General features: G+C 58.7%; 2 protein-coding genes across 12 annotated transcripts in view; one reads left to right on the forward strand and one right to left on the reverse strand.

Annotated features, from left to right (window-relative positions):
• Positions 1 to 15,755, forward strand: part of MRTFA (myocardin related transcription factor A) — a 196,509-nt gene extending 180,754 nt beyond the window's left edge. For 4 of the 9 annotated variants that reach the window (XM_087448888.1, XM_087448889.1, XM_087448890.1 and 1 more), the window contains 9 exons: positions 2,839 to 3,014; positions 3,491 to 3,622; positions 6,166 to 6,419; positions 6,670 to 6,841; positions 7,968 to 8,972; positions 9,457 to 9,552; positions 9,973 to 10,134; positions 10,460 to 10,520; positions 14,237 to 15,755. In XM_087448888.1, the coding sequence (XP_087305014.1) occupies positions 2,839 to 3,014; positions 3,491 to 3,622; positions 6,166 to 6,419; positions 6,670 to 6,841; positions 7,968 to 8,972; positions 9,457 to 9,552; positions 9,973 to 10,134; positions 10,460 to 10,520; positions 14,237 to 14,751 (2,573 nt within the window). In that variant the 3' untranslated portion in view covers positions 14,752 to 15,755. The remainder of the gene's footprint in view (positions 1 to 2,838; positions 3,015 to 3,490; positions 3,623 to 6,165; positions 6,420 to 6,669; positions 6,842 to 7,967; positions 8,973 to 9,456; positions 9,553 to 9,972; positions 10,135 to 10,459; positions 10,521 to 14,236) is intronic. The other 5 variants (XM_087448884.1, XM_087448891.1, XM_087448885.1 and 2 more) reach the window with 3 other exon arrangements.
• SGSM3 (small G protein signaling modulator 3) overlaps positions 12,252 to 20,808 on the reverse strand; it is a 45,519-nt gene continuing 36,962 nt past the window's right edge. Inside the window, exons 10-22 of one of the 3 annotated variants that reach the window (XM_087448892.1) lie at positions 20,264 to 20,488; positions 19,810 to 19,864; positions 19,472 to 19,599; positions 19,206 to 19,361; positions 18,882 to 18,936; positions 18,615 to 18,664; positions 18,271 to 18,423; positions 18,054 to 18,124; positions 17,878 to 17,926; positions 17,715 to 17,800; positions 16,919 to 17,041; positions 16,741 to 16,801; positions 12,252 to 12,648 (exon numbers count right to left, since the gene is read on the reverse strand). In XM_087448892.1, the coding sequence (XP_087305018.1) occupies positions 12,445 to 12,648; positions 16,741 to 16,801; positions 16,919 to 17,041; positions 17,715 to 17,800; positions 17,878 to 17,926; positions 18,054 to 18,124; positions 18,271 to 18,423; positions 18,615 to 18,664; positions 18,882 to 18,936; positions 19,206 to 19,361; positions 19,472 to 19,599; positions 19,810 to 19,864; positions 20,264 to 20,488 (1,416 nt within the window). In that variant the 3' untranslated portion in view covers positions 12,252 to 12,444. Of the gene's footprint in view, positions 12,649 to 15,947; positions 16,534 to 16,740; positions 16,802 to 16,918; positions 17,042 to 17,714; positions 17,801 to 17,877; positions 17,927 to 18,053; positions 18,125 to 18,270; positions 18,424 to 18,614; positions 18,665 to 18,881; positions 18,937 to 19,205; positions 19,362 to 19,471; positions 19,600 to 19,809; positions 19,865 to 20,263; positions 20,489 to 20,808 lie in introns of those variants that run through there. The other 2 variants (XM_004437887.3, XM_087448893.1) reach the window with 2 other exon arrangements.

The following is a 20,808-nucleotide window of genomic DNA, read 5'->3' on the forward strand; positions in this document are numbered from 1 at the left end:
TTTAATTCACACTTTGCCCTGGCATTTGTCCCACCTAATCTCAGTGTTTTCCTATCCAGATCTTCACAGGATTCCAAAACAGCCCCTAGTTACAGGCCAGTGTTTGGGCCAAGGTCAGTTCTGGACTCTCCAGCCAGCCAAAATCTGATAAATGTTTGCCGAGTATCGGCAATGTGCCAGGCCCTCTGTGAAGTCCTGCAGTTAGAAAGACATACAAAATATGACACTGCCCTCAGAGAATTCAGGCTGGTGGGAGAAGACTGATGTAGAAACAAGCGATTTCTGAGTCTGGCCCCTAGTCAGATGCCAGCACCGTGTAGTAGAAAGGCCACGGCCCTGTGACATCGTAGCTGAGTCACCTGGCTTGTGGGACAGTTTGCAGGCCCACAGGCAATAATGGATTCAGCACAGTCCTTGACTCCTGGGAACACGCACGCAAGGGCTGCTGCTGTTAGCAGTAACGTTGGTGACAGGCCAGCTGACAGGTGCTGTAGTGGACAACATAGACTAATGGGTGTGTGGTCAGGTGCAGTGGGAGCTTGGCCGAGGCGGGCTTCTTTCAGGGTTGGGGACGGTGGCAGGGGCCTAGGAAGTACCACAGGCAATATGGCACATTTGGGGTCAGCCTGGAGTTGAATGAGTTAGCCAAGTGGAGAAGGTACAAAAGGACATTCCAGGCAGAGGGGACAGCATGGGCAGTGGCCTGGAGGCCTGGTGTAGCACGGCTTGTTTGGGGACCGTAAGTATTTTAGTTTGCCAATGAGGTCACTGGTGACTTGAGAGAAAGGAGCATTTACCAGTAAAAGCTAGATCATGCAGGTCGAGGAGTGAGTAGGAGGTGAGGAAGTGGTGACAGCAGATGTAGTTCGTCTGTTCAAGAGGTGAATGGAGAAGGTAAAGAGAGGGAGATGGTGGGTTAGGAGGGGTTTTTAGGCTGGGAGAGATGGAGCAGGTTTATGGGCTGAGGAGGGAGTCAGGAGAGGCTGAGGAGATGGGAGGAGAGGAGGAGGAAGAGGAGGGATTTGAACCCAGGCTGAGGTGGAGGAGGGAGAGGAGACGAAGCTGCGTGTGGGCAGCAGACGAGGGAGACAAGACAGTTCTGAGGCCTGCTGAGAAGGGGGGCATGGGAGGGGACTCTTCAGATGGTCTTATCTCCTACAGTCTTCCCCGCACACTCCCCACGGCCACTCACAGCACACACTCATACCCTCTTACACACACACACACACACTCATGCCCTTTCTTCCAGGCCACCCTCAGCTGATCTGTAAGATTCATGTCAAGGCCCTCTCCTCCAGGAGGTCTTCCTTGAGTCTCTCCTCAGCATCCCCTCAGTGTCCACATTTCCCTCTAGCAGAGCATTTACTGTGCTCCAAGGCGACTGGACCATAAGCTCTGGGAGGGCAGGGACCCCATCACTGTACCTCCACTTCCTGCACCTGGCCTATGCCTGGCCACAGGAAAGAGAGAGAGAGAGACTCTGTGGTGACCCTGACCTGCATCAGTCACTGGACTTCTCCAGTATGGTCAGCAGCTTCCTGGGCTACTGTCTCACAGCAGGTCTCCTCGCGGACTGAGAGATGGTGGGAAAAAATCTAGATGTGTGATTGGCTCAGTGAGCTCCGTCCCCTCCGTGCCCTGCAGGCATGCCCCTGCTAGGACAGATGATGAGGAGTGTGTGAGCCGGCCCAGCGAGGGCATTGCTGGCTCCATCACCACAGTCGGTCAGTGGAGGGTCAAGCTCAGATGTGTCCTTTCCAGGTCCCAGGGAGGAGAGAGCCTCAGGTCATGGCCCTGGAGAGGAAGAGTCTGCTGGGAGAGTTACTGGCTTGTCCTTGTTCCTTATCTGTGGTCTTCCCGCCACAGATTTCCCCGTGTGTGGCTGGCAGCTCACCTTTGTGCCGTGACCTCTGCCTCAGTTCCTCCTGTGTGGACGGCAGACTGGTGCACATCCTCTTCCCCTGACAGTGCTGAGGCTGTGGTTGGGACATGAATCTTTTGAAATATCCTACTCGGCCCTGTTCCCGTCTTTCCTTCACTCTGCGTCCTGGGATTTCCATGCTGGGACCCTCCTACCCCTGCTTCTGCCTCCCAGCCTGGCCCCAGCTGGTCCCAGGAGCACACGTGCCCATGGCATCCCGGCCTTGACTGTGGGGCAGGGCAGGGTGGGTATAGCCAACCAGGTGGGGTTTTCTTCTGGTCTCTGGGAGTCACTGGCCGCTAAAGGGAGGTCACCATACTTGCAGTGATCCTGTTTCACCTGTGCAAGTGGGCGTCCCTTTTCCAGGAGGCTCCTTAGCTTGTGCCTGGCCTTTGGGGAGTTCAGGCAGCCCAGGGGAGGAGCTGCACTCTCGAGGCTGTCACCTGTGCTCCCAAGGTCCCTCAGCACAGGCTCAGAGCCTTCATTGCAGGGTCCACAAGCCTCTGGGGGCAGGGGCGAGTTTTGTGCAGCCACAGGATGGAAGTGAAGTGCCTTTAAGAGCAGGGAAACAGATGAGGTGGAGGAGGCAGCGGACTGGAGGGAGGGAGGGTGGAACTCGACTTTGAAGACTGAATGCAGTGTCGAGTTAAAAGCAAGAGGCTACAAGGGGAGCACTTGGACAGCCTAGTAGCGTCCTCCTGGCCTTTGTTTCGGGATTGTGATGATGAGCTCTCCTAGAGCTCTTTTCGACGCAGAAGGCAGGTTGGCTGCTGGGCGCCCTTCTCCTGTCTGCCTCACTGGGCGTGGGGGGCTACGGGGCAGGCGCCTTGCTGGGACGGCCTCTGGCTGGTGAGCAAGGCCACTCTCCCCATTCTCTGGGGCCGGACGAGGAGTCTGATGCTGGCTTTGGCTTTCAGTGGGCCAGGTGAACTACCCGAAAGTAGCAGACAGCTCTTCGTTCGATGAGGACAGCAGCGATGCCTTATCCCCTGAGCAGCCTGCCAGCCATGAGTCCCAGGGCTCCATGCCGTCACCCCTGGAAGCCCGAGTCAGCGAGCCACTGCCCAGTGCCACCTCCGTATCCCCCACTCAGGTGAGCTTACCTGCTCCAGATGCTTCCCCTGTTCCCCAAGGACCCCAGACTTGCTGTAGCTGCCCGAGTGAGGTCTCTCGTGGGGAAGCGGCGGGTATTGCCCTTACTAGGAGCCTCCAGAGCTGGCTGCTTGAGTGTCAGTGGTGGGGAGGGAGATGTCAGCAGCGGGCCCCCATTTTAGCCAGCCTGAGCCAGCCTGTGGTCACATGACTCCGTGGCCTGCCCTGCGTCCACGTGTTTAGAACAGCTCGCTTCTCCTGAGCGTGTTCAGTTCACAGATCTTTTCACCATCCTCGGTCTCTCCCTTTCTAGTGCCTTCTCCCCCTGCCACCCTGGGGGCTGCCCTTCTTGTCCCCCTGACAGTGGTGGCTTCTGAGGAGGTGACTGCTTCCCACCTCCGGACCACTTGGAAGTGGCTGGGCCCTCTGGAGCAGCCAGAAAAGGAGGGTGTCCTCACTTCTCCCCTTCTCTCTCAGGTTGCGTCTCAACTCCCGGTGGGCCCGGATTCTGGAGAAACGCTTCTCCCAGCAGAGCAGCCTCCTCTGCCTCCCTGCCTCACCAACGGGACTGCGGTCCCCACCGCCAAGCCCACCCCCACGCTCATTAAGGTACAGTTCTCCAGCCGACTGCCCTCCTCTCCCTGTGCCCCTTTGAGCCATGCTGTGACTTCATCCCAGTGTGGGGACAACTGCAGGGGGTGGGCGTGCATATCTTCTCCCCCTGGTCGGGGCCCAACAAAGGTCACCGAGGTAATGTGGGAGTTCTTGCTGTTCTCTCCCTGTGACACTGGCTGTCACAGTCATGGCCACCATTTACTAAGCACAGTGTGCCAGGCTCTGGACTGGGCCGTCCAGACTCTTATTCCTGCCCTCCCCGTGGAAAACAGCACCCACACCACCCACCTGGTCCACTGATAGCCTCGTGAGGCAGTAATAGAACCCTGTTCTACAAGCGACAGAGCTGAGAAGTGAAGAGATGGGCCCAAGATCATGCCGCTGGCGACGTCGAGCGTTTGTTTTTATTCTCCTCCTCCAAGGGCTCACCTGAAATGCCTGAAGGAGCGAGGTTTACCATCAACCCCATGAGACACTGTGGGGACCTTTGTGTGGGAAACACTGTGCTGGGCACTGAGGTTAAGTTCAGCAGCACCAAGAGCCCGTGCCTGGCCTCCCTGCCCTGTGGAGCCTCCTGCCTCCAGGGTCTCTGGGACCTTAGCCTTGGGCTGCCACCTCCCCTTGTCTGCACCTGCGCCTCCTGGGCGCAGTCCCTTCCTTCCCGCCTCACTTGCTTCCCTGTCTTGTCCTACTCTCTAGTCCCCGCAGACCTTGCCCCTGGTTGGGAATCTCCTGCCCTCCATGTTCCTCTCCTCCTACTGCTCACAGCCTGGGAGCCGTCGAGGTTCCTGTTCTCTGGGCCTAGCTGAACCCTTGCTGTGCCTCCGGGCTCCCTGATGCCGTCCTTTCTGCCCCCCTGCCCCCAGGCCTGCCCCATTTGCGCCATCTCTGCGAGGCCCTGCTGCTCACAGGAAGTTCCGTGGCTTCCCCCAGTCCCAGAGGAAGCAGCGAGTGCCTCCTCCCAGGGCTGCTGGTGCTCTAGAGCGCTTTGCTGGCTCTGGGGGGCCCCCTCGTCAGCGAGCACCTCTCTTGCCTCTACATTCTACTGGCGGCCACAGATGTCAGAGGTTTTCCCCTAAGGTTCCTCCCTCAGACTGGCTCTTCGTCACATGACAGGTGCCTGCCTTTGACCACCACACATTTAAAGAATAACGTATATACATTTGTCTACACTTCCTCTTTTCTGGATAGTGCCTCAGCCTCTGTGGGCTGGCTCCACAGCTCCGCCAGTGAACTGGAACATCTCTTTCAAGGGTCCCTAATTCCAAACCCAGCCCCCCATCTGCCTTTGACCCCCTCGGGTCGCACTCCTCTCTCCATTCTTGCTTTCCCTCATCTTGGTGGCTGCTTTCCCTCGGCCTCTGTCCTCCTCCCTTTCAGGGGGTGTCCCCCAGGCTGCGCCCTCGGTCTCTGTCCTCCCTCCCCTGCGGCTCCACTGCGCCCTCAGCCTTGCTCTGTGTCCGCTCTGCAGGCCCAGCTCTGTCCACTTTGGTGTTCTGCCGGCTCCAGTCTCAGCAGCTCTGTGCCTTCTCCTCCCTCTTTCCATACTCCTGGGCAGAACCAGAACCTCTTCCTGACTTCCATGAAGGGGCCACCATTGTCACTGTTGCCAAAGCTCAAAACCCTAAACCTCTGAACTACTTACCCGCCACATGCTCCTGTCGTCCATCTTCCTCTAGTTGGTCACCTCTACCCAAAGCTTCCCGTTGGTCCCCACTGCCACCTGGTCGAGACCCCAACTGATCCCTGCATCAAGTCCCCCCCTGCTATCTGCCATTCTCTGCTCAGAAACTTCTAGACTCTCCACCGTCCTTGCCTGGCACACCCCTGCTGACTCTTGCCCTCATCAAACTCCACCCTTTGCTGACCCAAAGACAGGCCTCATGAGTGTGACCCGCTGGCCCTTCCTGGTTGGCCTGGTCCTTGTTGACCCTTGAGACCCAGAGGGAGGCCACCCTGTGTGCCAGCGGGGAGTCTCTGGAGGCCCATTTGGTGACTGAACATGAGCTTTTGGAGTCCTGGGTTTGGATTCCAGCTCCTTCACACAATGCGACGTGTGACCTTGGGCAAGTAGCTTCTCTGAACCTGTTTCCTCCTTTTCAAGTGGACATGCTAGGTCCTGGCGAGGCAGTGTTCTCGCAGGTCTGCGTGACATGCCTTTTTACAGTATTGGCGTGGACGGCACAAGCTCCATAAACTAGCAGTTTTCTGTTCACTCTTTGCTTGAGGTCGCGGTGACGTCTGCGTTTGGTTGATTTTCCCTCTGGGCTAGAAGCTATTCTAAGAGAGGGGCCGTGCACAGCCCCCTCTGTCAGGCCTTGCTCCCTCCCTGGTACACGTCTGGGCACTCATGTGGCCTCTGCTTGTGGAGGGGGTACCGTCGAGCAGGGCAGAGTAGAGCAGGGGAGGGTGGATGACGGTGCCTTCTCAGAAGCCACTCAGCGCAGTGGGAGGGCTGCTAGCCTCCTGCCTGGGGGCCTCACTCTGAGAAGCCTGAGATGCCCCCTGATGGCGCCCTCTGCCCCCTGTGCCCTCAGCAAAGCCAACCCAAGGCTGCTAGTGAGAAGTCACAGCGCAGCAAGAAAGCCAAGGAGCTGAAGCCAAAGGTGAAGAAGCTCAAGTATCACCAGTACATCCCCCCGGACCAAAAGCAGGACAAGGGGGCGCCCCCCATGGACTCCTCCTACGCCAAGATTCTGCAGCAGCAGCAGCTCTTCCTGCAGCTCCAGATCCTCAACCAGCAGCAGCAGCAGCACTATAACTACCAGACCATCCTGCCTGCCCCGCCAAAGTAGGAGCCCGCCTCAGCACCGCCCCCCTGTCCCACCTGTAGGCACCCCGAGACAGGCAGATACCAGGTCTGGTGTGGGTGAACCCCAGATCTTCAAGGCCTCTGTGGTCTGGATCCTGCAAGAGTGGTCCCCAGGTGGGGCCTGCGGGCAGGGCCCTCACCCCATGCCCCACACCTGTCTCTACCCAGCCCTCTGGAGGCCGAGGGTGACACTTGGCGGGTGCTCATTTCTGCCTTTTCTTCTTCTTAGGCCGGCAGGTGAGGCTCTGGGAAGCAGTGGGGCCCCCCCAGTGCGCAGCCTCTCCACTACCAACAGCAGCTCCAGCTCGGGCGCCCCAGGGCCCAGTGGACTGGCACGTCAGAACAGCACCTCACTGGCTGGCAAGCCGGGTGTCCTGCCTGCCAACCTGGACGACATGAAGGTACGTGGTTGCCCTCTTACCATTGGAGGACTTCAGCCACTGCCAGCCTGGCCTCCCACGAGGGCTGCTGGGTGCTCGTTTTAGGGCAAGCACCAGCCAGGACCCTCGGCTCTGGAAGGCAGAGCAGTAGACTCTGGTCTCATTCAGCAGAGGCACCTGGAACCTGCTCCAAGGCCTGCCTCACCTTGGTCAGACGTGACATTAGCCTTGTCATCATGGTCATTACCATTAATGACGACAGCCAGTATCTGTCCAGGGCCTTGGGGCTTACCAAGCCCTCGTATACCTCTCATCTTCCTCGGCCTCTATGGGATAGTATGAGAAACAGGGAGCGTTACTCCCGCTTAAGGGTGAGCAAGCAGAGGCTTGCCTGAGGTCACACATCTGGCCAGTGGTGGAGCCCGGATTCAAACTCAGGCTGTCTACTTCACAACCCCACCTTTTCCACTTTGCGAGTTAACTCGCCGCCAGATCTGCTGTACAAGTGCTGTGTCTGCAGGGGAGGAGGGTGGGTCATGCCCGGGCCTGGCCTGTTTTCTGCCCCGATCAGAAGGTAGAATGGGCCAAATTCTCCCTGAAGAGCTTGTCCTGTGAACCAGGCTGGCCCCTCCTGAGTCATGGCCCTGTCACAGCAAGACATGGTCCTTGTGGGGCGGCTGGGCACAGGCTTCACAGTCCAGCAGACCTGGATTTAACTGCTAACTCTGCCGCTCACTAGCAGTGTGATTTTGAAGAAGTTACTTTACTCTTGTGAGCTCAGTTTCCTCATCTGCACAATCCAGTCAGTCCAACGAAGTATTTATTGAGTACCAGGCACCATGCTGGGGCTTGGGACAGCTGAGGGCATGTTGTTCCCAGACACGGGGGTCAGGAGCGTTTTAATCAGGCCCTGGTGTGGTGAGGATGGGGACAGGGAGGAGGCTGGGCCCTGGGGACATGCACCTCCCCCTCCAGGGCTGTGGGAAGGTTGGGGGGTTGATGTCTCTGAAGTGGCCAGTGGGCCCGGACAGAAGAGGCCTAACAAACAAAAAGCTCGTCCCTCCCATCCTTCCCCAACTGCCCTCCTGCCTGGACCCAGTCCCCTCTGTCTGTCCCCCTGCTGCCCTGACTCTCAACCCCCCTGCAGGTAGCAGAGCTGAAGCAGGAGCTGAAGTTGCGCTCGCTGCCCGTCTCGGGCACCAAGACAGACCTGATTGAGCGCCTGCGGGCCTACCAAGAACAAGCCAGCCCTGCCCCGGGAGCCCCTAAAGCCCCTGCTGCTCCCTCCATCCTGCCCAAGGCTGGAGAGGTGGTGGTAGCCTTCCCAGCCACCCGGCTAAGCACGGGGCCTGCCCTGGTGGCAGCAGGCCTGGCCCCAGCCGAGGTGGTGGTGGCCACGGTGACCAGCAACGGAGTGGTGAAGTTCGGCAGCACGGGCTCCACACCCCCCGTGTCTCCCACCCCCTCAGAGCGTTCACTGCTCAGCACGGGCGACGAGAACTCCACGCCCGGGGACACCTTTGGTGAGATGGTGACATCACCACTGACCCAGCTCACCCTGCAGGCCTCGCCACTGCAGATCCTTGTAAAGGAGGAGGCCCCCCGGGCTGGGTCCTGCTGCCTAAGCCCGGGGGTGCGGGCAGAGCTGGAGGGCCGTGACAAGGACCAGATGCTGCAGGAAAAGGACAAGCAGATCGAGGAGCTGACCCGCATGCTCCGGCAGAAGCAGCAGCTGGTGGAGTGGCTCAAGCTGCAGCTGGAGCAGGAGAAGCGGGCCCAGCAGCCGGCCCCGGCCCCGGCCACTCTGGGCCCCCCCGTGAAGCAGGAGAACAGCTTCTCCAGCTGCCAGCTGAGCCGGCAGCCCTCGGGCCCTGCTCACCCCTTCAGCCCCAGCCTGGCAGCCCCCACTGCCCCCCATGCAGACACTTGTGACGTAGTGCCCCCGGCCGTGGTGGTGAAGCAGGAAGCTGTGCTCCCTGAGCCTGAGCCGGCCCCCACCCCCCAGCTGCTTCTGGGCCCACAGGGCCCCAGCCTCATCAAGGGGGTCACACCTCCCACCCTCATCACTGACTCCACAGGGACCCACCTTGTCCTCACCGTGACCAATAAGAATGCAGACAGCCCTGGCCTGGCCAGTGGGAGTCCCCAGCAGGTACCTGGGTGTGGGAGGGACAGGGGCCACAGGAGGGTGGGAAGATACTTATAATGACAGCCCCATTTACCAGGTGCCCCCATGGCTGGGCAGGCTATGCTTGCTTCCTTTAATCTTCCCTTCGACTCTCCAAAATGAGAGATCGCCATCTTCATGTCACCAAGGAGGGTACTGAGACTTGGGAAGGTTAAGGGGCCTGCCCAAGAGCCCACAGCCATGAGGGTGGGGCCGTCAGGGACTGCCCACCTCTCTGGCCGTTGACATCAGAACATTTCTGTACCTGGGCAGAGGGCTCCTGAACAGCCCCCACCCAGGCTGGGGCCCGTTCCTGCCTCTGCTCCGTGGAGGTGGGCCGGGGCCCCTGGTGAGAATCAGGGAAACTCCTGCCTGGGAGAGGCTGTGGGCTTGGCTCTCTGGCCCAGGGTTCACCTGGGGGCCACCAGGCTGAGCCTGGTTCTAGCTCCACTCCTCTCCCTCCTCTCAGAGAGGCCAGCTGTCCCCCACCAAGGTGTCATTGGCAGCTGGCTCCCTGCTGCTGCCACTCTCACAGCCCAGACCCTCCACCCAGCCTGGTCCAAAGGTGAGGCTGCTTTTGGCTTTGTGTGGCCTCTCGGCCTTGCGAATCTTGGGGGTGGAGGGGACAGTGACAGTAACCATGCACCTTAGGAAGGGAGACGGGCCCCTGGGCAGCCTCAGGCAGAAAGGGAAGAGAGGGAGAATCAGCCCAGAGCGCCTCCCTCTCGTGAGACTTGTACCAAACCCCAGGCAGCCAGTTGCTCCGTGCCTGCCCCTCTCTCTGTAGGGTCAGAGGTCAGGGCCTCTCCCATTCCGTATCCCTAACTCCAGTGGTTTCCATGAAAGCTTCCAAAAGCCAGTGTGGCTAGCAAAGCTGTCCTGGCCCAGAAGGTCAGCGCCTCCTGCCTTGCCCTCCTGGGGTGTACAGGGCCGTGGGCCCACTCCCTCACCCCGACGCTGGTTCTCTCACCATTTTCCTGTCCAGCCCTTGTCCCAGCCTGGTTCTCCAGCCCCTGGCCCGCCAGCCCAGATGGACCTGGAACACCCGCCACAGCCCCTCTTTGGGACCCCCACTTCTCTGCTGAAGAAGGAGCCGCCTGGCTATGAGGAAGCCGTGAGCCAGCAGCCCAGACAGCAGGTGAAGAAGGTAGACTGGAGCCTGGCCAAGGTGGGGGCTGCCTAGGTTGCTGGGCTGGGCTCCCACAGGCCCCCAGAGCCCCGCTGGAGGGTGGGGGCAGGCGCGAGTCAGTCTCATAGGGTAAAGAGGCCTTAGGGGGTGGGTCATTAGAGGTTAGGTGTGCCAGGGCCTGGCCCAATGGAGTGAGTGTGGCCCTGGGAGCCTCAGCATGGGCCGGTGGGTTCTGCAGGTCTGGCTGCCAGCTCAAGGGCAGAAGGAAGGGCCTGTGCCCTGAGCCAGGCTGGGGGCCTCCTGTTCTAGATTTTCATCTTCTTTTCCTGTTTTTTTCCTACAGGAGAATGGTTCCTCTAGCCAGCAGATGGATGACTTGTTTGACATTCTTATTCAGAGTGGAGGTAAAGCCCAGACCCCCAAGCTGCCTACCCAACCTCCTTCTTTCTTCATAGGTTGTCTCCAGTCCTAGGTTGGTTGATTTATTGGGTTGTTTTTGGGGGCGGGGGGGGGATTTTTTTTTTTCAATTTTTCCTGTTTGTTTTGTTTTGTTTTTTGTGCTGAGGAAGATTCGCCCTGAGCTAACATCTGCTACCAATCTTCCTCTTTTAGTGCTTTAGGAAGATTAGCCCTCAGCTAACATCTGTGCCAATCTTCCTCTATTTATTGTATGAGGGACGCCGCCACAGCATGGCTAACAAGTAGTGTAGGTCCATGCCCGGGATCTGAACCTGCCCACCTGGGCTGCTGAAGGGGCTGGAGCATGCTGAACTTAACCACTACACCACCGGGCCGGCCCCTGACTTATTGGTTTTTGTTTAGTTATTGAACACTTCATGGGTGACAGACCTTGTACATTGCATGTAGCAGCGGCTGAGATGCATACTGTCTCCAGGACCTGGGCGAGAACACCCGTGGGGGCTGCAGCCCTCAACAAACGGTTGCTTTACCCAGGATGCACAGTGTGGGGTGCTTTCCCCACAGCCTGGATGGAGCAGTGAGCAAGACAGAGACATTTGCCTTTGCGGGGCTCACAGTCTAGTGAGGGAGATGAATGATAAATAAAATAGGTAAATAGAGAAGAGTCAGTGTTATGAAAAGCAGGGAAGAGAAGGGTCTCAGGTGAATGGGGGTGGTCAGAGTCGGTCTCGTTGAGCAGGCGTGGTGTTAGCCACAGGCACCTCTGGGGGAGCACCCGAGTAGCCTGGTGAGGGCCAGGTGTCTTGGAGGAGTGGAATGAGTGCGGGAAGGGAGCAGGAGGGGAAGGAGTCACAGGCTGGGGCAGACCCCGAGGCCTCGTGCCTGCAGGGCGGAGGGACCCTGACTCGGGGTGATGTGGAAGCCGTCACACAGCATTGAGTGGAGGATCGGCCAGCTGGAAGGGCGGGAGCAGAGACTCAACTGTAGTGATCCAGGCGAGGGGCCAGGTGCGCTGGCCTGGGAGGGAGCAGGGATGTGGAGAAGGGCTGGAGCTGGGTATATTTTGGAGGGAGAACCCGTTTGATTTACTTACAGATCAGGCATGTGGTGAAAGGAGAAGAGGGCAGCCAAATGACGCCGAGGGTTTCAGCCTGACTTACCAGGACGCAGCGGCATGATTGCCTGGGGAGCTCTGGTGGGGCACGTGAGGGACACATTGGGGCAGCCTCCGTCAGGCTTAGATATGTACCAGGACAGCCCAGGCGAGGTCAGGGCTGAAGGCAGGAATTAGGGAGTTGCTGGCGTCTAGATTGGCATTCAGAGCCATGAGGTTGGGTGAGCAGAGGAGGACGAGGTGGAGGCCGGGGGCTCGAGCAGATACGGCTGAGCAGAGGGTGGAAGAGTGAAGTCCTGAAGCCCAGGGCTGCCGGTGGGTGGTCAGGGAAGATGGGGACTTAGCATTGTGGTGGCCATGGGTGACCCAGCCAGGGTGCTGCGGCAGGACTGTGGGCCTGTGCCTGCTTGAAGCGGGTTGAAGAAAGGCCGGGTAGGGGTGGGGTATAGCAAGTCTGGACAGCTCTCTGCAGAGGGTTTCCTGCAAAGGGGAGCAAAGAGCAGCATGTAATGTGGGGCCTGGTAGGTGGGGGGGGGGGGAATCCCTGAGCGTGGGGAGGGCGCAGGGCAGGGAGGGCTCGGCTTCAGGGGGGACAGCGGGCAGGAAGGCAGAGTGTATGGAAGTTCTCTTCCGAGGGCTTTAATCGTGTCAGTAGGGAGACGGTTAAGTGAGACGGTACAGGTAAAGTGAGAGCTCAGCCGTGGAATTGTGCACTTTCAAATGGTGAATTTTACCTCAAAAAAAAAAAAAGAGTTCAATAGCAGATGTTACTCTTGAGGTTACCGATTTTGATCTTAGGGAGACTTCTCGGATTCCAGGGTCTGCGGTGGGGCTTCAGGTGCATTTCTAACAAGTGCAGGCGGACTGAGGCTGCTGGGCTGGGAGTGCTCAGGGGCAGGTGGAGAGACTGGTCTGGAGCTCGGGAGAGAGGCCTGGGCGTGAGCTTCAGGAGTTCCCAGTGTCCAGACAGGAGCTGAAACTGGGAGAGGTGACGCTACCTGGCAAGAGAGAGACGGTATGAGAAGCAGAGAGGGAGCAGGCCTCAGGCTCTAGCATTGAAGAGATGGCAGGGAAGGGGAGCTGGGGGGTGCTGCCTGCCCCCAAAAGGACACTGAGAAGTGGCCAGAGCGGTGGCAGGGATGCCAGGAGAAGAGGGCATGTGAACAGGGCGAGTGGGGCCAGCAGTGTCCCCGGTGGTGACAGTTGGGCAGGATGACAGGCCGTGACTTGGAGGGAGCTGGTCGTCTGGTGAGAGCAGCGTGTTCAGCTGGGACAGGAGGAGAGCAGGAGGGAGGACAGGACTTAAAGGGTCAGGAAGCAAGCCTGGCTTCTGCATAGTGTTTTTTATTGTGGTAAAATATACATAAAATTTTCCATTCTAACCATTTTTAAGTGTACAATTCAGTGGTATTAAGTACATTCACAGTGGTGTGCAACCGTCAACTACCCACTTCAACTTTTTCATCATCTTATACTGACACTCATTACCCATTACACACTAACTCCCCATTCCTCCCTCCCCCTAGTGCCTGGTAACCTCTCTTCTGCTTTCTGTCTCTATGAATTTGAGTGTTCTAGGTGCCTCATATAAGTGCAATCATACAGTCTTTGTTTGCCCTTTTGTTTCTGACTTATTTCACTTAACACAGTGCCCTCAAGGTTCATCCATTTTGTAGCATGTGTCAGAATTTCCTTCCTTTTTATGGCTGAATAGTATTCCATTGTATGGATATAGAACATTGATCCATTCATCCACTGATGGACACTTGGCTTGTTCCCACCTTTTGGCTGTTGTGAGTAATGCTGTATGCACACTGGTGTACAAGCATCTGTTTGAGTCTCTGCTTTCACTTCTTTTGGGTGTATACCCAGAAGTGGAATTAATGGATCATATGGTAATTTTATGTTTACCTTTTTGAGGAACCACAAAACTCTTTTCCACAGTAGCTGCTCCATTTTCATTCGTACCAGCAATGCACAAGGGTTCCAATTTCTCCACATCCTCACCAACACTTGTTATTTTCAAATTTTTTTATGATAGCCATCCTAGTGGGTGTGAAGTGGTATCTCACTGTGGTTTTGATTTACATTTCCCTGATCACTAATGACGTGGAGCATTTTTTCATGTGCTTATAGGCCATTTGTATATCCTCTAACGGAGAAATGTCTATTTTTGTCCTTTGCCTATTTTTCAGTTGGGTTTTGTTGTTGAGTTGTAGTTCTTTATTCTGGATATGAATCACTTATCAGATATATGATTTGCAAATATTTTCTCCCATTCTGTGGGTGGTCTTTTTCACTCCTTTGATAGTGTCCTTTGATGCACCAAACTTGTAAATTTTTATGTAGTCCCATTTATTTTTTCTTTTGTTGCCTGTGTTTTTGGTGTCATAACCACGAATCATTACCAAATCCAATGTCATAAAGATATACTCGTTTTCTTCTTTGAGTTCTGTAGTTTTAGCTCCTAAATTTAGATCTTTGGCCCATTTTGAGTTAATATTTGTACAGGGTGTAAGGTAGGGTCCAACTTCAGGTCCTTTTCAGGCCTGGTTTCTGATATCTGTTCATTTTCTTGATTGGCAGAGATTTCAGCAGATTTTAAGGAGCCACCATCCCTGCCAGGGAAAGAGAAGTCCCCCTCGACAGCAGCCTGCGGGTCACCCCTAGCCACACAGTCTCCACCCTCTGTCGAGCTCCCCCAGGCTGCCCCACCTCCATCAGCCTCACCTGCCCTCCCTGGGCGCCTGGAGGACTTCCTGGAAAGCAGCACGGGGCTGCCCCTGCTGACCAGTGGGCATGAGGGGCCAGAGTCCCTCTCTCTCATTGATGACCTCCACAGCCAGATGCTGAGCAGCTCTGCCATCCTGGACCACCCCCCATCACCCATGGACACCTCGGAATTGCACTTTGCCCCTGAGCCCAGCAGCGTGGGCCTGGACCTGGCTGACGGCCACCTGGACAGCATGGACTGGTTGGAGCTGTCGTCAGGTGGTCCTGTGCTCAGCCTGGCTCCGCTCAGCACCACAGCCCCCAGCCTCTTCTCCACGGACTTCCTTGATGGCCACGACCTGCAGCTACACTGGGATTCCTGCTTGTAGCTCTCAGGCTGCAGAGCCGGGGATGGGCGGGGCTGGGAAGTTGGGGAGCTTCAGGAACTCGAGGGATCTCGGCTCTCCTGCCTGCCCTAGCCTCTGTGCATGGTCGTGAGTCCTGACAATCACGGGCCTTACCTTCCTCTGCCTGGGAGGGCGTCCCTACACCTGGCTCAGGCTCACGGAGGAGAGGCGTTGCCAAGCAGCAGCTCTGGGCCATCCCGGGGTTTTGGAGGCCTGGAGAGGCCAGGGGCATTCTACTTGACCTCCTTTTGTGAGGTCAGAGGTGCAGTGTCTGGCTGCAGTTTGCTCAGGCGGGTGAGGTCCAGGGCTGAGGCGAGGAGGCAAATCTCCTTCCTTCCCCCTTCCCTGTGAGGGAAGAAACTAGCTGGGCCTCCACCTCCCCATTCCCCATTATGCTAACCCCAGGGTCCCTGGCTTCCTGCCATTTTACTGTCTTGAGTAGTGTAACCCTTTAGTGGTTGGTGGAGATGTTTTCTGTACAGGTGTATATACTTCTATATTATATATCGCCATACATATATACGTATATTTTTGGGGGTGGGAAGTGGACGTGGCTCCCTCCCATCCTACTGTGCACGTATAGAAGGGCCTGGAGACCACCGTTCCTGGGGCCAGCTGCCGCTTACCCTGGCCCCACCCATCACGTGTGTTTGACATGTAGACACCCCATCACAGCCTGTGCCACCTGTCCTGCTTCTTATCAGTGCCACGAGGGCAGAGGTGCTTCCTGGCCCCCTGCCCACATTCCGTCCCACTGCCTCACTACAGCCACCAAGGCCCTGGGGCAGCAGGGATGTTGGCTCTCTGGTGGGATGGAGGTGGCCCTCAAGCTTTGGCCTCCTCCTGCCCTGGGCCTGGCCTGCCTTCTGGCCTGTCACTGTCATTCATAGAGGATTAGGGATGGAGTCACCAAAACCAACCAGTGCTGGCAGAGAGGTGGGGAAGCTGTGTGAACTTTTTAAAATAAAAACAAAAACAAACACTGACTTATTAGTCCAGCTTGTTGAATCCACTGAAGAGGTGGGTGGTAAAGCAGGCATCGGAGGCATTCTAGCACGTAGGGGTCACACCCTGACGCTGACCCCCACCTCCCCTGGCTGTGCGCTCCAGACCATTCCAGGAATTGCAGAACCTTGGCTGTACAGTTCTACAGCCCTGACTGGACAGAAAACAGGAGGTGCTTTCTCAAAGATACGATTTATTTACAGACCAAAGAGGCCAAGGAGCCTTTAGCCACCCCCATCCCCTTCCTGAGCAAAAACTAACAGAAGAGAGGTGGCTCCCACCTCACGAGATTTTTGGTCAGTACAACCAGTGACATTGGGGCCCGGGGCCTCCGTGAAGACCCTGGCAGGGCAGAGTCCTCCCCCAGGTGCTGGGAGAACAGGCTAGGCTGGACCCTCCAGCAACGCTCTGGGCGCCCAGGGTGGTGTCCCTGATCTCCCAACCATGGCACCGGGCCAGAGCACCAGAGTGTCTCCTTCACTTGACCCCACAGCTTGGGGTGGGCCTGGGCCACCCCATCCCAAGACTGGCCAGGGCCGTGCTGTTGTCTCCTTGCCTGAGGAAGGGGCTGCTCTGGAGCCGACGGGTTGGGGGAAGCCTGGGCGTGACAGGGCCGCTGGAGGAAGAGCGTCACCCATCTATGTCCCAGCTGAAAAGGTGGTGCTTCACCAGCATGTCCTGAACACCCTCCTTCAGGGGCTGCTTCTCCTCCTGCACACAGGACAGGCCCTCACTGTCACAGGCCACAGGGCAGGGGTGCTGGAGCACAAAGCAAGGAAGCCAAAGGTGGCAGGGGCAGAATGGTTCTGCAGGCGAGGCCAGCATGCAGGGTCTCCATGGGACCCTGCCTCAGCCACCCAGGAAGTGTTTGGGGGTGATCTGCCAGCACAGACAGCTGGCCTACCCAACCCAGCCCCCTGTGGGGGAGGCAGGCTGTAGGGCCAAGGACCACCCCCAATCACCCACCTCTCTCTTCGCAGGAAGTTCCCAGTCCTGGGAGAGGCTGAAGGCGAAGCAACAGAGGACGCTGGAGGGGAGGGGAGTAGGCCGTCAGTCACCCTCAGGAGGCTCTGCCTGCCCCTGCCCCAACCCCAGCCACTGGGTCAGGGCTCCAGAAGCCCAGCACCGGTGACAGGGTCCTCACCGGAGCTCACACTTGATCTGGACCCAGCCGGGGCTGCGCAGGAAGGACCAGGGCTGGTACCACTTCTCCACGGTCGGCAGGCTGGAGCAGAGCACCTCCAGCCACAGGTGCAGGACCTGCTCGCTGGGGACAGGTGGGGAAGAGTGGGCTGTCCGCAGGATCGTCTGGGGACCATGGACGGGCTCTGCCCCCCCCATGCTGGACTGGGCGCCCCAACTCTGGGGCTCCTCCAGCCCCACCCTCAGCCCCTTTTCCTCCACTTTGTGGCCTCCCCAGGTGACCCCACCTCCTTCACTCTCAGCCAGCTCTTGCAGAGTAGCCTCGCTCTGCTCCTCCACACTGGGAGCCACGCTCAGGGGCCCACTGTCCCCTGGCCCCCACTCCCCAGTCCTGTCACAGCTCTTTCCTCTGCAAAGAGCTCTCGCCCCTCTGCAAACCACTCTGCCAGGTGGCAAATCCAGAAACATCACATTCACCCTGGCCCAGATCTGAGCCTCACAAATGCCCAAGTTCCCCTCAGGCAGGCGCCCCTCCCTCAGCTGCTGTGGAGCCTCATTTCTGGTGAGCCCCTTCAGCGGTCATCTTGCTAAAATCTGTGCTTCAGGAGACCCCGAGAGCCCTCCCCTGGCCACAGAGCAATGGCTGGTCCTGCACCGGAGGAAGTCCTTTGAGAGTCACCCTTGCTGCCTTCTCTATCCAGCTCACAGGCACCCCACTCTCCCCCAGGGCCACAGCCTAGGCTGCCACTTGTCCGACTGTGGACTGTCACGGGCCCACAGCAGGCACAGACACTCACTTGAGCCCCACGCAGATGAGGGAGCGGAGCTTGACATCCATTTGTGCGTGCGCAGCGTCATGGGTCACATTCACAGACTGCACAGCCTGGGAGGGCACAGCTGTCACTCAGGTACCCCCGGCTGCCAACCCAGGAGGCCTGCCCCACCCACTGCCCCGCTTACCCGGTAAAGCAGCTCCTCTGGGGTCAGGACTTTGCCATCTTCATCCAACCTGAGGGGAGACCAGAGCTGACAGCGCTGCCCTGGTGTGCCAGGCCTGGCCGCTCCCTCTCCCACACTGGGGCTGCCAGGAGACCCTGCCAGGAGGACGCTGGACGGCGGGGCTGGGACCTGGTTACCTGTACGTCTTACACAGCACCAGGCGTGAGTACACCGAGTCAAAGTCTCTCTCAACCTCCCGGCCGGCTGCCTGGGGGGCAAAGGTGAGTGTCAAGGACAATGGGGTAGGTACCAGGTCAAAGCCACAGGGTCCAACTGAGTGCACATCACCACCCCATGAGCTCCTGTACCAGCTCCAGAGGACCACGGGGGACATGAGTCCAGCCACTGACTCACCTCCTCGATAAACAACCAGGGGTGGCAGGCGCCCCCAAGCAGGGACGGCTTCTTCAGTCCATGTTCAAACAGGGCCTTGAGGGCCGGGCAGAGGGTCCCTCGAACGAGGTCTGTGACCCCCTCCGTCACGGTGTCGTCCCCAGCGATGGAGTACTGATAGTGGGGGAGGGGGTATGAGAGGCCCCAGCCCCACACCTGCAGCCAGCCACCCTCTCCCCATCCTCCTAGTCACTGCCGCAGCCAGCATGCTTGGGACCCAGGCCCTGGCTAGGAGCGGGCAGGCCTCACAGGGGTCTAGGTGGCAGCGGCAACCAGGGACCACCCTGCCTTGTGCACCCTCTTACCTCTTTGCTCCGTTCATCCAGGACTTCCACAAACTTGGCTGGAAACCAGCCTGTGGGAGAAGGAGGGCCCTGTGAGAAGTGGACATCCCGGTGTCCTGACACTTCCCCAAAGGGGCTAAGGACACGCTGTGTGAGGGCAGGCTCTCTGAGCAAGCCCCATTCCTGCTGAGGCCAGAGGGCAAGGGGACGGGTGCAGTAAAGGGCGTTGGGCTTCACTGCCGAGCCCCCCTTCCCCTCCCCCAGCTCGAGACTAGAGGGAGGCCTCACCTCTCAGGCCATTCAGCTCCCCCACCCAGCAGTGCTCATCCTTCTGAGAAATGATCTGCACAGGGAACAAGAGCAGGAAGCAAAGCTTTGGTGGTCCAGGCCCAGTGCCTCACACACCATCCTTTCATCCCCAGCCAGGCCAACGGGAGCTCTCGGCAGGGAAAAGGCTTGGGTGGGGTGGGGTAACCCGCCCACAGCCACAAGGCCAGCAGGTGGCAGGGCAAACAGCACCCGCTCTCAGCTCCCAGGCTCCCCTGCCGCTGAGTGCCCGCATCCTGGGCCCGAGCGGTGGTGCTGCGGGACCCTGAGCCTCACTCCACGCACCGTGATGATGTCATTCTTGCGGAAGCCCAGCTCGTCGTCGTCGTGTCGCTCGAAGTCCAGCAGGGCCTTAGCCCGGCGCCGGTGCCTGCGTGAGCACGCCACATAGTTCTCGTGGTCTCGCTGGTGGCTCTCCATGCTGTAGTCTGGGGTCAGCTCCTGCCAGTGGCACAAAGGCCCACCGAAGGGAAGGCACCTCAGCCCAGGACTGGGGAAGGAGAGCCCCCAAACCGAGCCATTGCGCACAGGCCTGGGAGCCCGTGACTCACCACACTACAGTTTTTGGGGTCTGTGCACTGGAAATGGCGTGCCACGCGCAGGATGGCTTCCCGGAGGTCGGCTACCAGTTCCGTCTGCTTGATGTTCTTGGCCTTGAGTGCCTCCAGGTCGTCCTCCCCTGGGAGGCCCAGAGTGTTATGGCAGCCATGGCCCCTGTCCACCCCTTTCCCAACTCTGAGGAAGCTCCGAGTCCACACCAGGTATGAGGACGGACACGCACTGGTCTGCACCCCCCATGCTGCACCCGGCCGTGGTGGTGAGAGCAGTGAGCCTGGACTCGGCGGGTGGGGAAGGAGCTGCTGAGCCCAGCCCAGTGCCTGGCTCTCACCGAAGAGCAGCGAGGTGATGCCAGACTTCCTCCGCTGGGTCCTGCGCCGAACAACCTGCAGGCAGGGAGAGGGGTCAGTGGCACCCCCGGGCACCCAGCCGAGCAGAGGAGGAAGCAGAGCCCTTCCATGTGCCAGCTCGGGGCCAGCATCACGCTCATGCTGCCTCATCTGAAAAGGCCTCTGAGGTGGCTCTGAGGGTCAGAAATGTATTGTCAGTTCAAAGCTGGGTCTGTCCTACACTAAAACCAGGCCAGTCACAGCAGAGAGGCAGGAAGGCCGAGGCGGCACGTCACTTCACAGCTGTGGTCTGACTGGGCCATGCTGGGCCCTGGGTGCTGAGCTGGGGCAGGGCCAGCAGAGCAGGGAAGGGGGGTGGGCTCCCCGTAGCCCCGCCATGGGCTCCCTCCCAACCCTGCTGTGGGTGAGGTGGGGCCGCCTCCCTCACAGGCCCACCTGAGAGAGGCTGGTGGTGGTGCTCGTCCCTAGGAGTGGGCCCTGGTCTGCGATGAGGTAGGCCAGGTGCTTGCGGCGCTGGGTCTCCACGGCCACGTCGGTGAGGGAGCCGGCTAGCCGCATGGCTTCCCCCAGCAGCAGCTCTGCATCCTCAATCTGAGATGGTATGTCTGAGAGCGTGTTGAAGATGGAGGCTGAGTTCTCGGACTGGATCAGCTCCTCCTCCTGGGCCATACAAGAGAAGGAGTTGGGAGAGGGGGTGTCACTGCCAGGCACCAGGCCTGCGAGCTGACCCCAATCCCCGTCCTCAGGCATGTGTGACCTCCCTGGACTATCAAGCAGAGCACAAAGAGTCCCTGGCCCCAGGAGACCGCCCAGCAGGGACCTCTCAGGAGGGGCCAGTGTTCAGGCCACACGATGCTGAAGCCTGAACCCCACTGTGTCCCCCAGAGGAGGGGCACCAGGACAGCTGCGTCTAGCACATGGGGCTCCTATTCTTCAGCTGGGAAGCTGGGTGGTGTTGCCCCAGGTAGGACAGGGGGCTG

The sequence above is a fragment of the Ceratotherium simum genome, chromosome 25 (genome assembly GCF_057802395.1).
Source record: "Ceratotherium simum simum isolate JZ-2026a chromosome 25, ASM5780239v1, whole genome shotgun sequence".
NCBI lineage: Eukaryota > Metazoa > Chordata > Mammalia > Perissodactyla > Rhinocerotidae > Ceratotherium > Ceratotherium simum.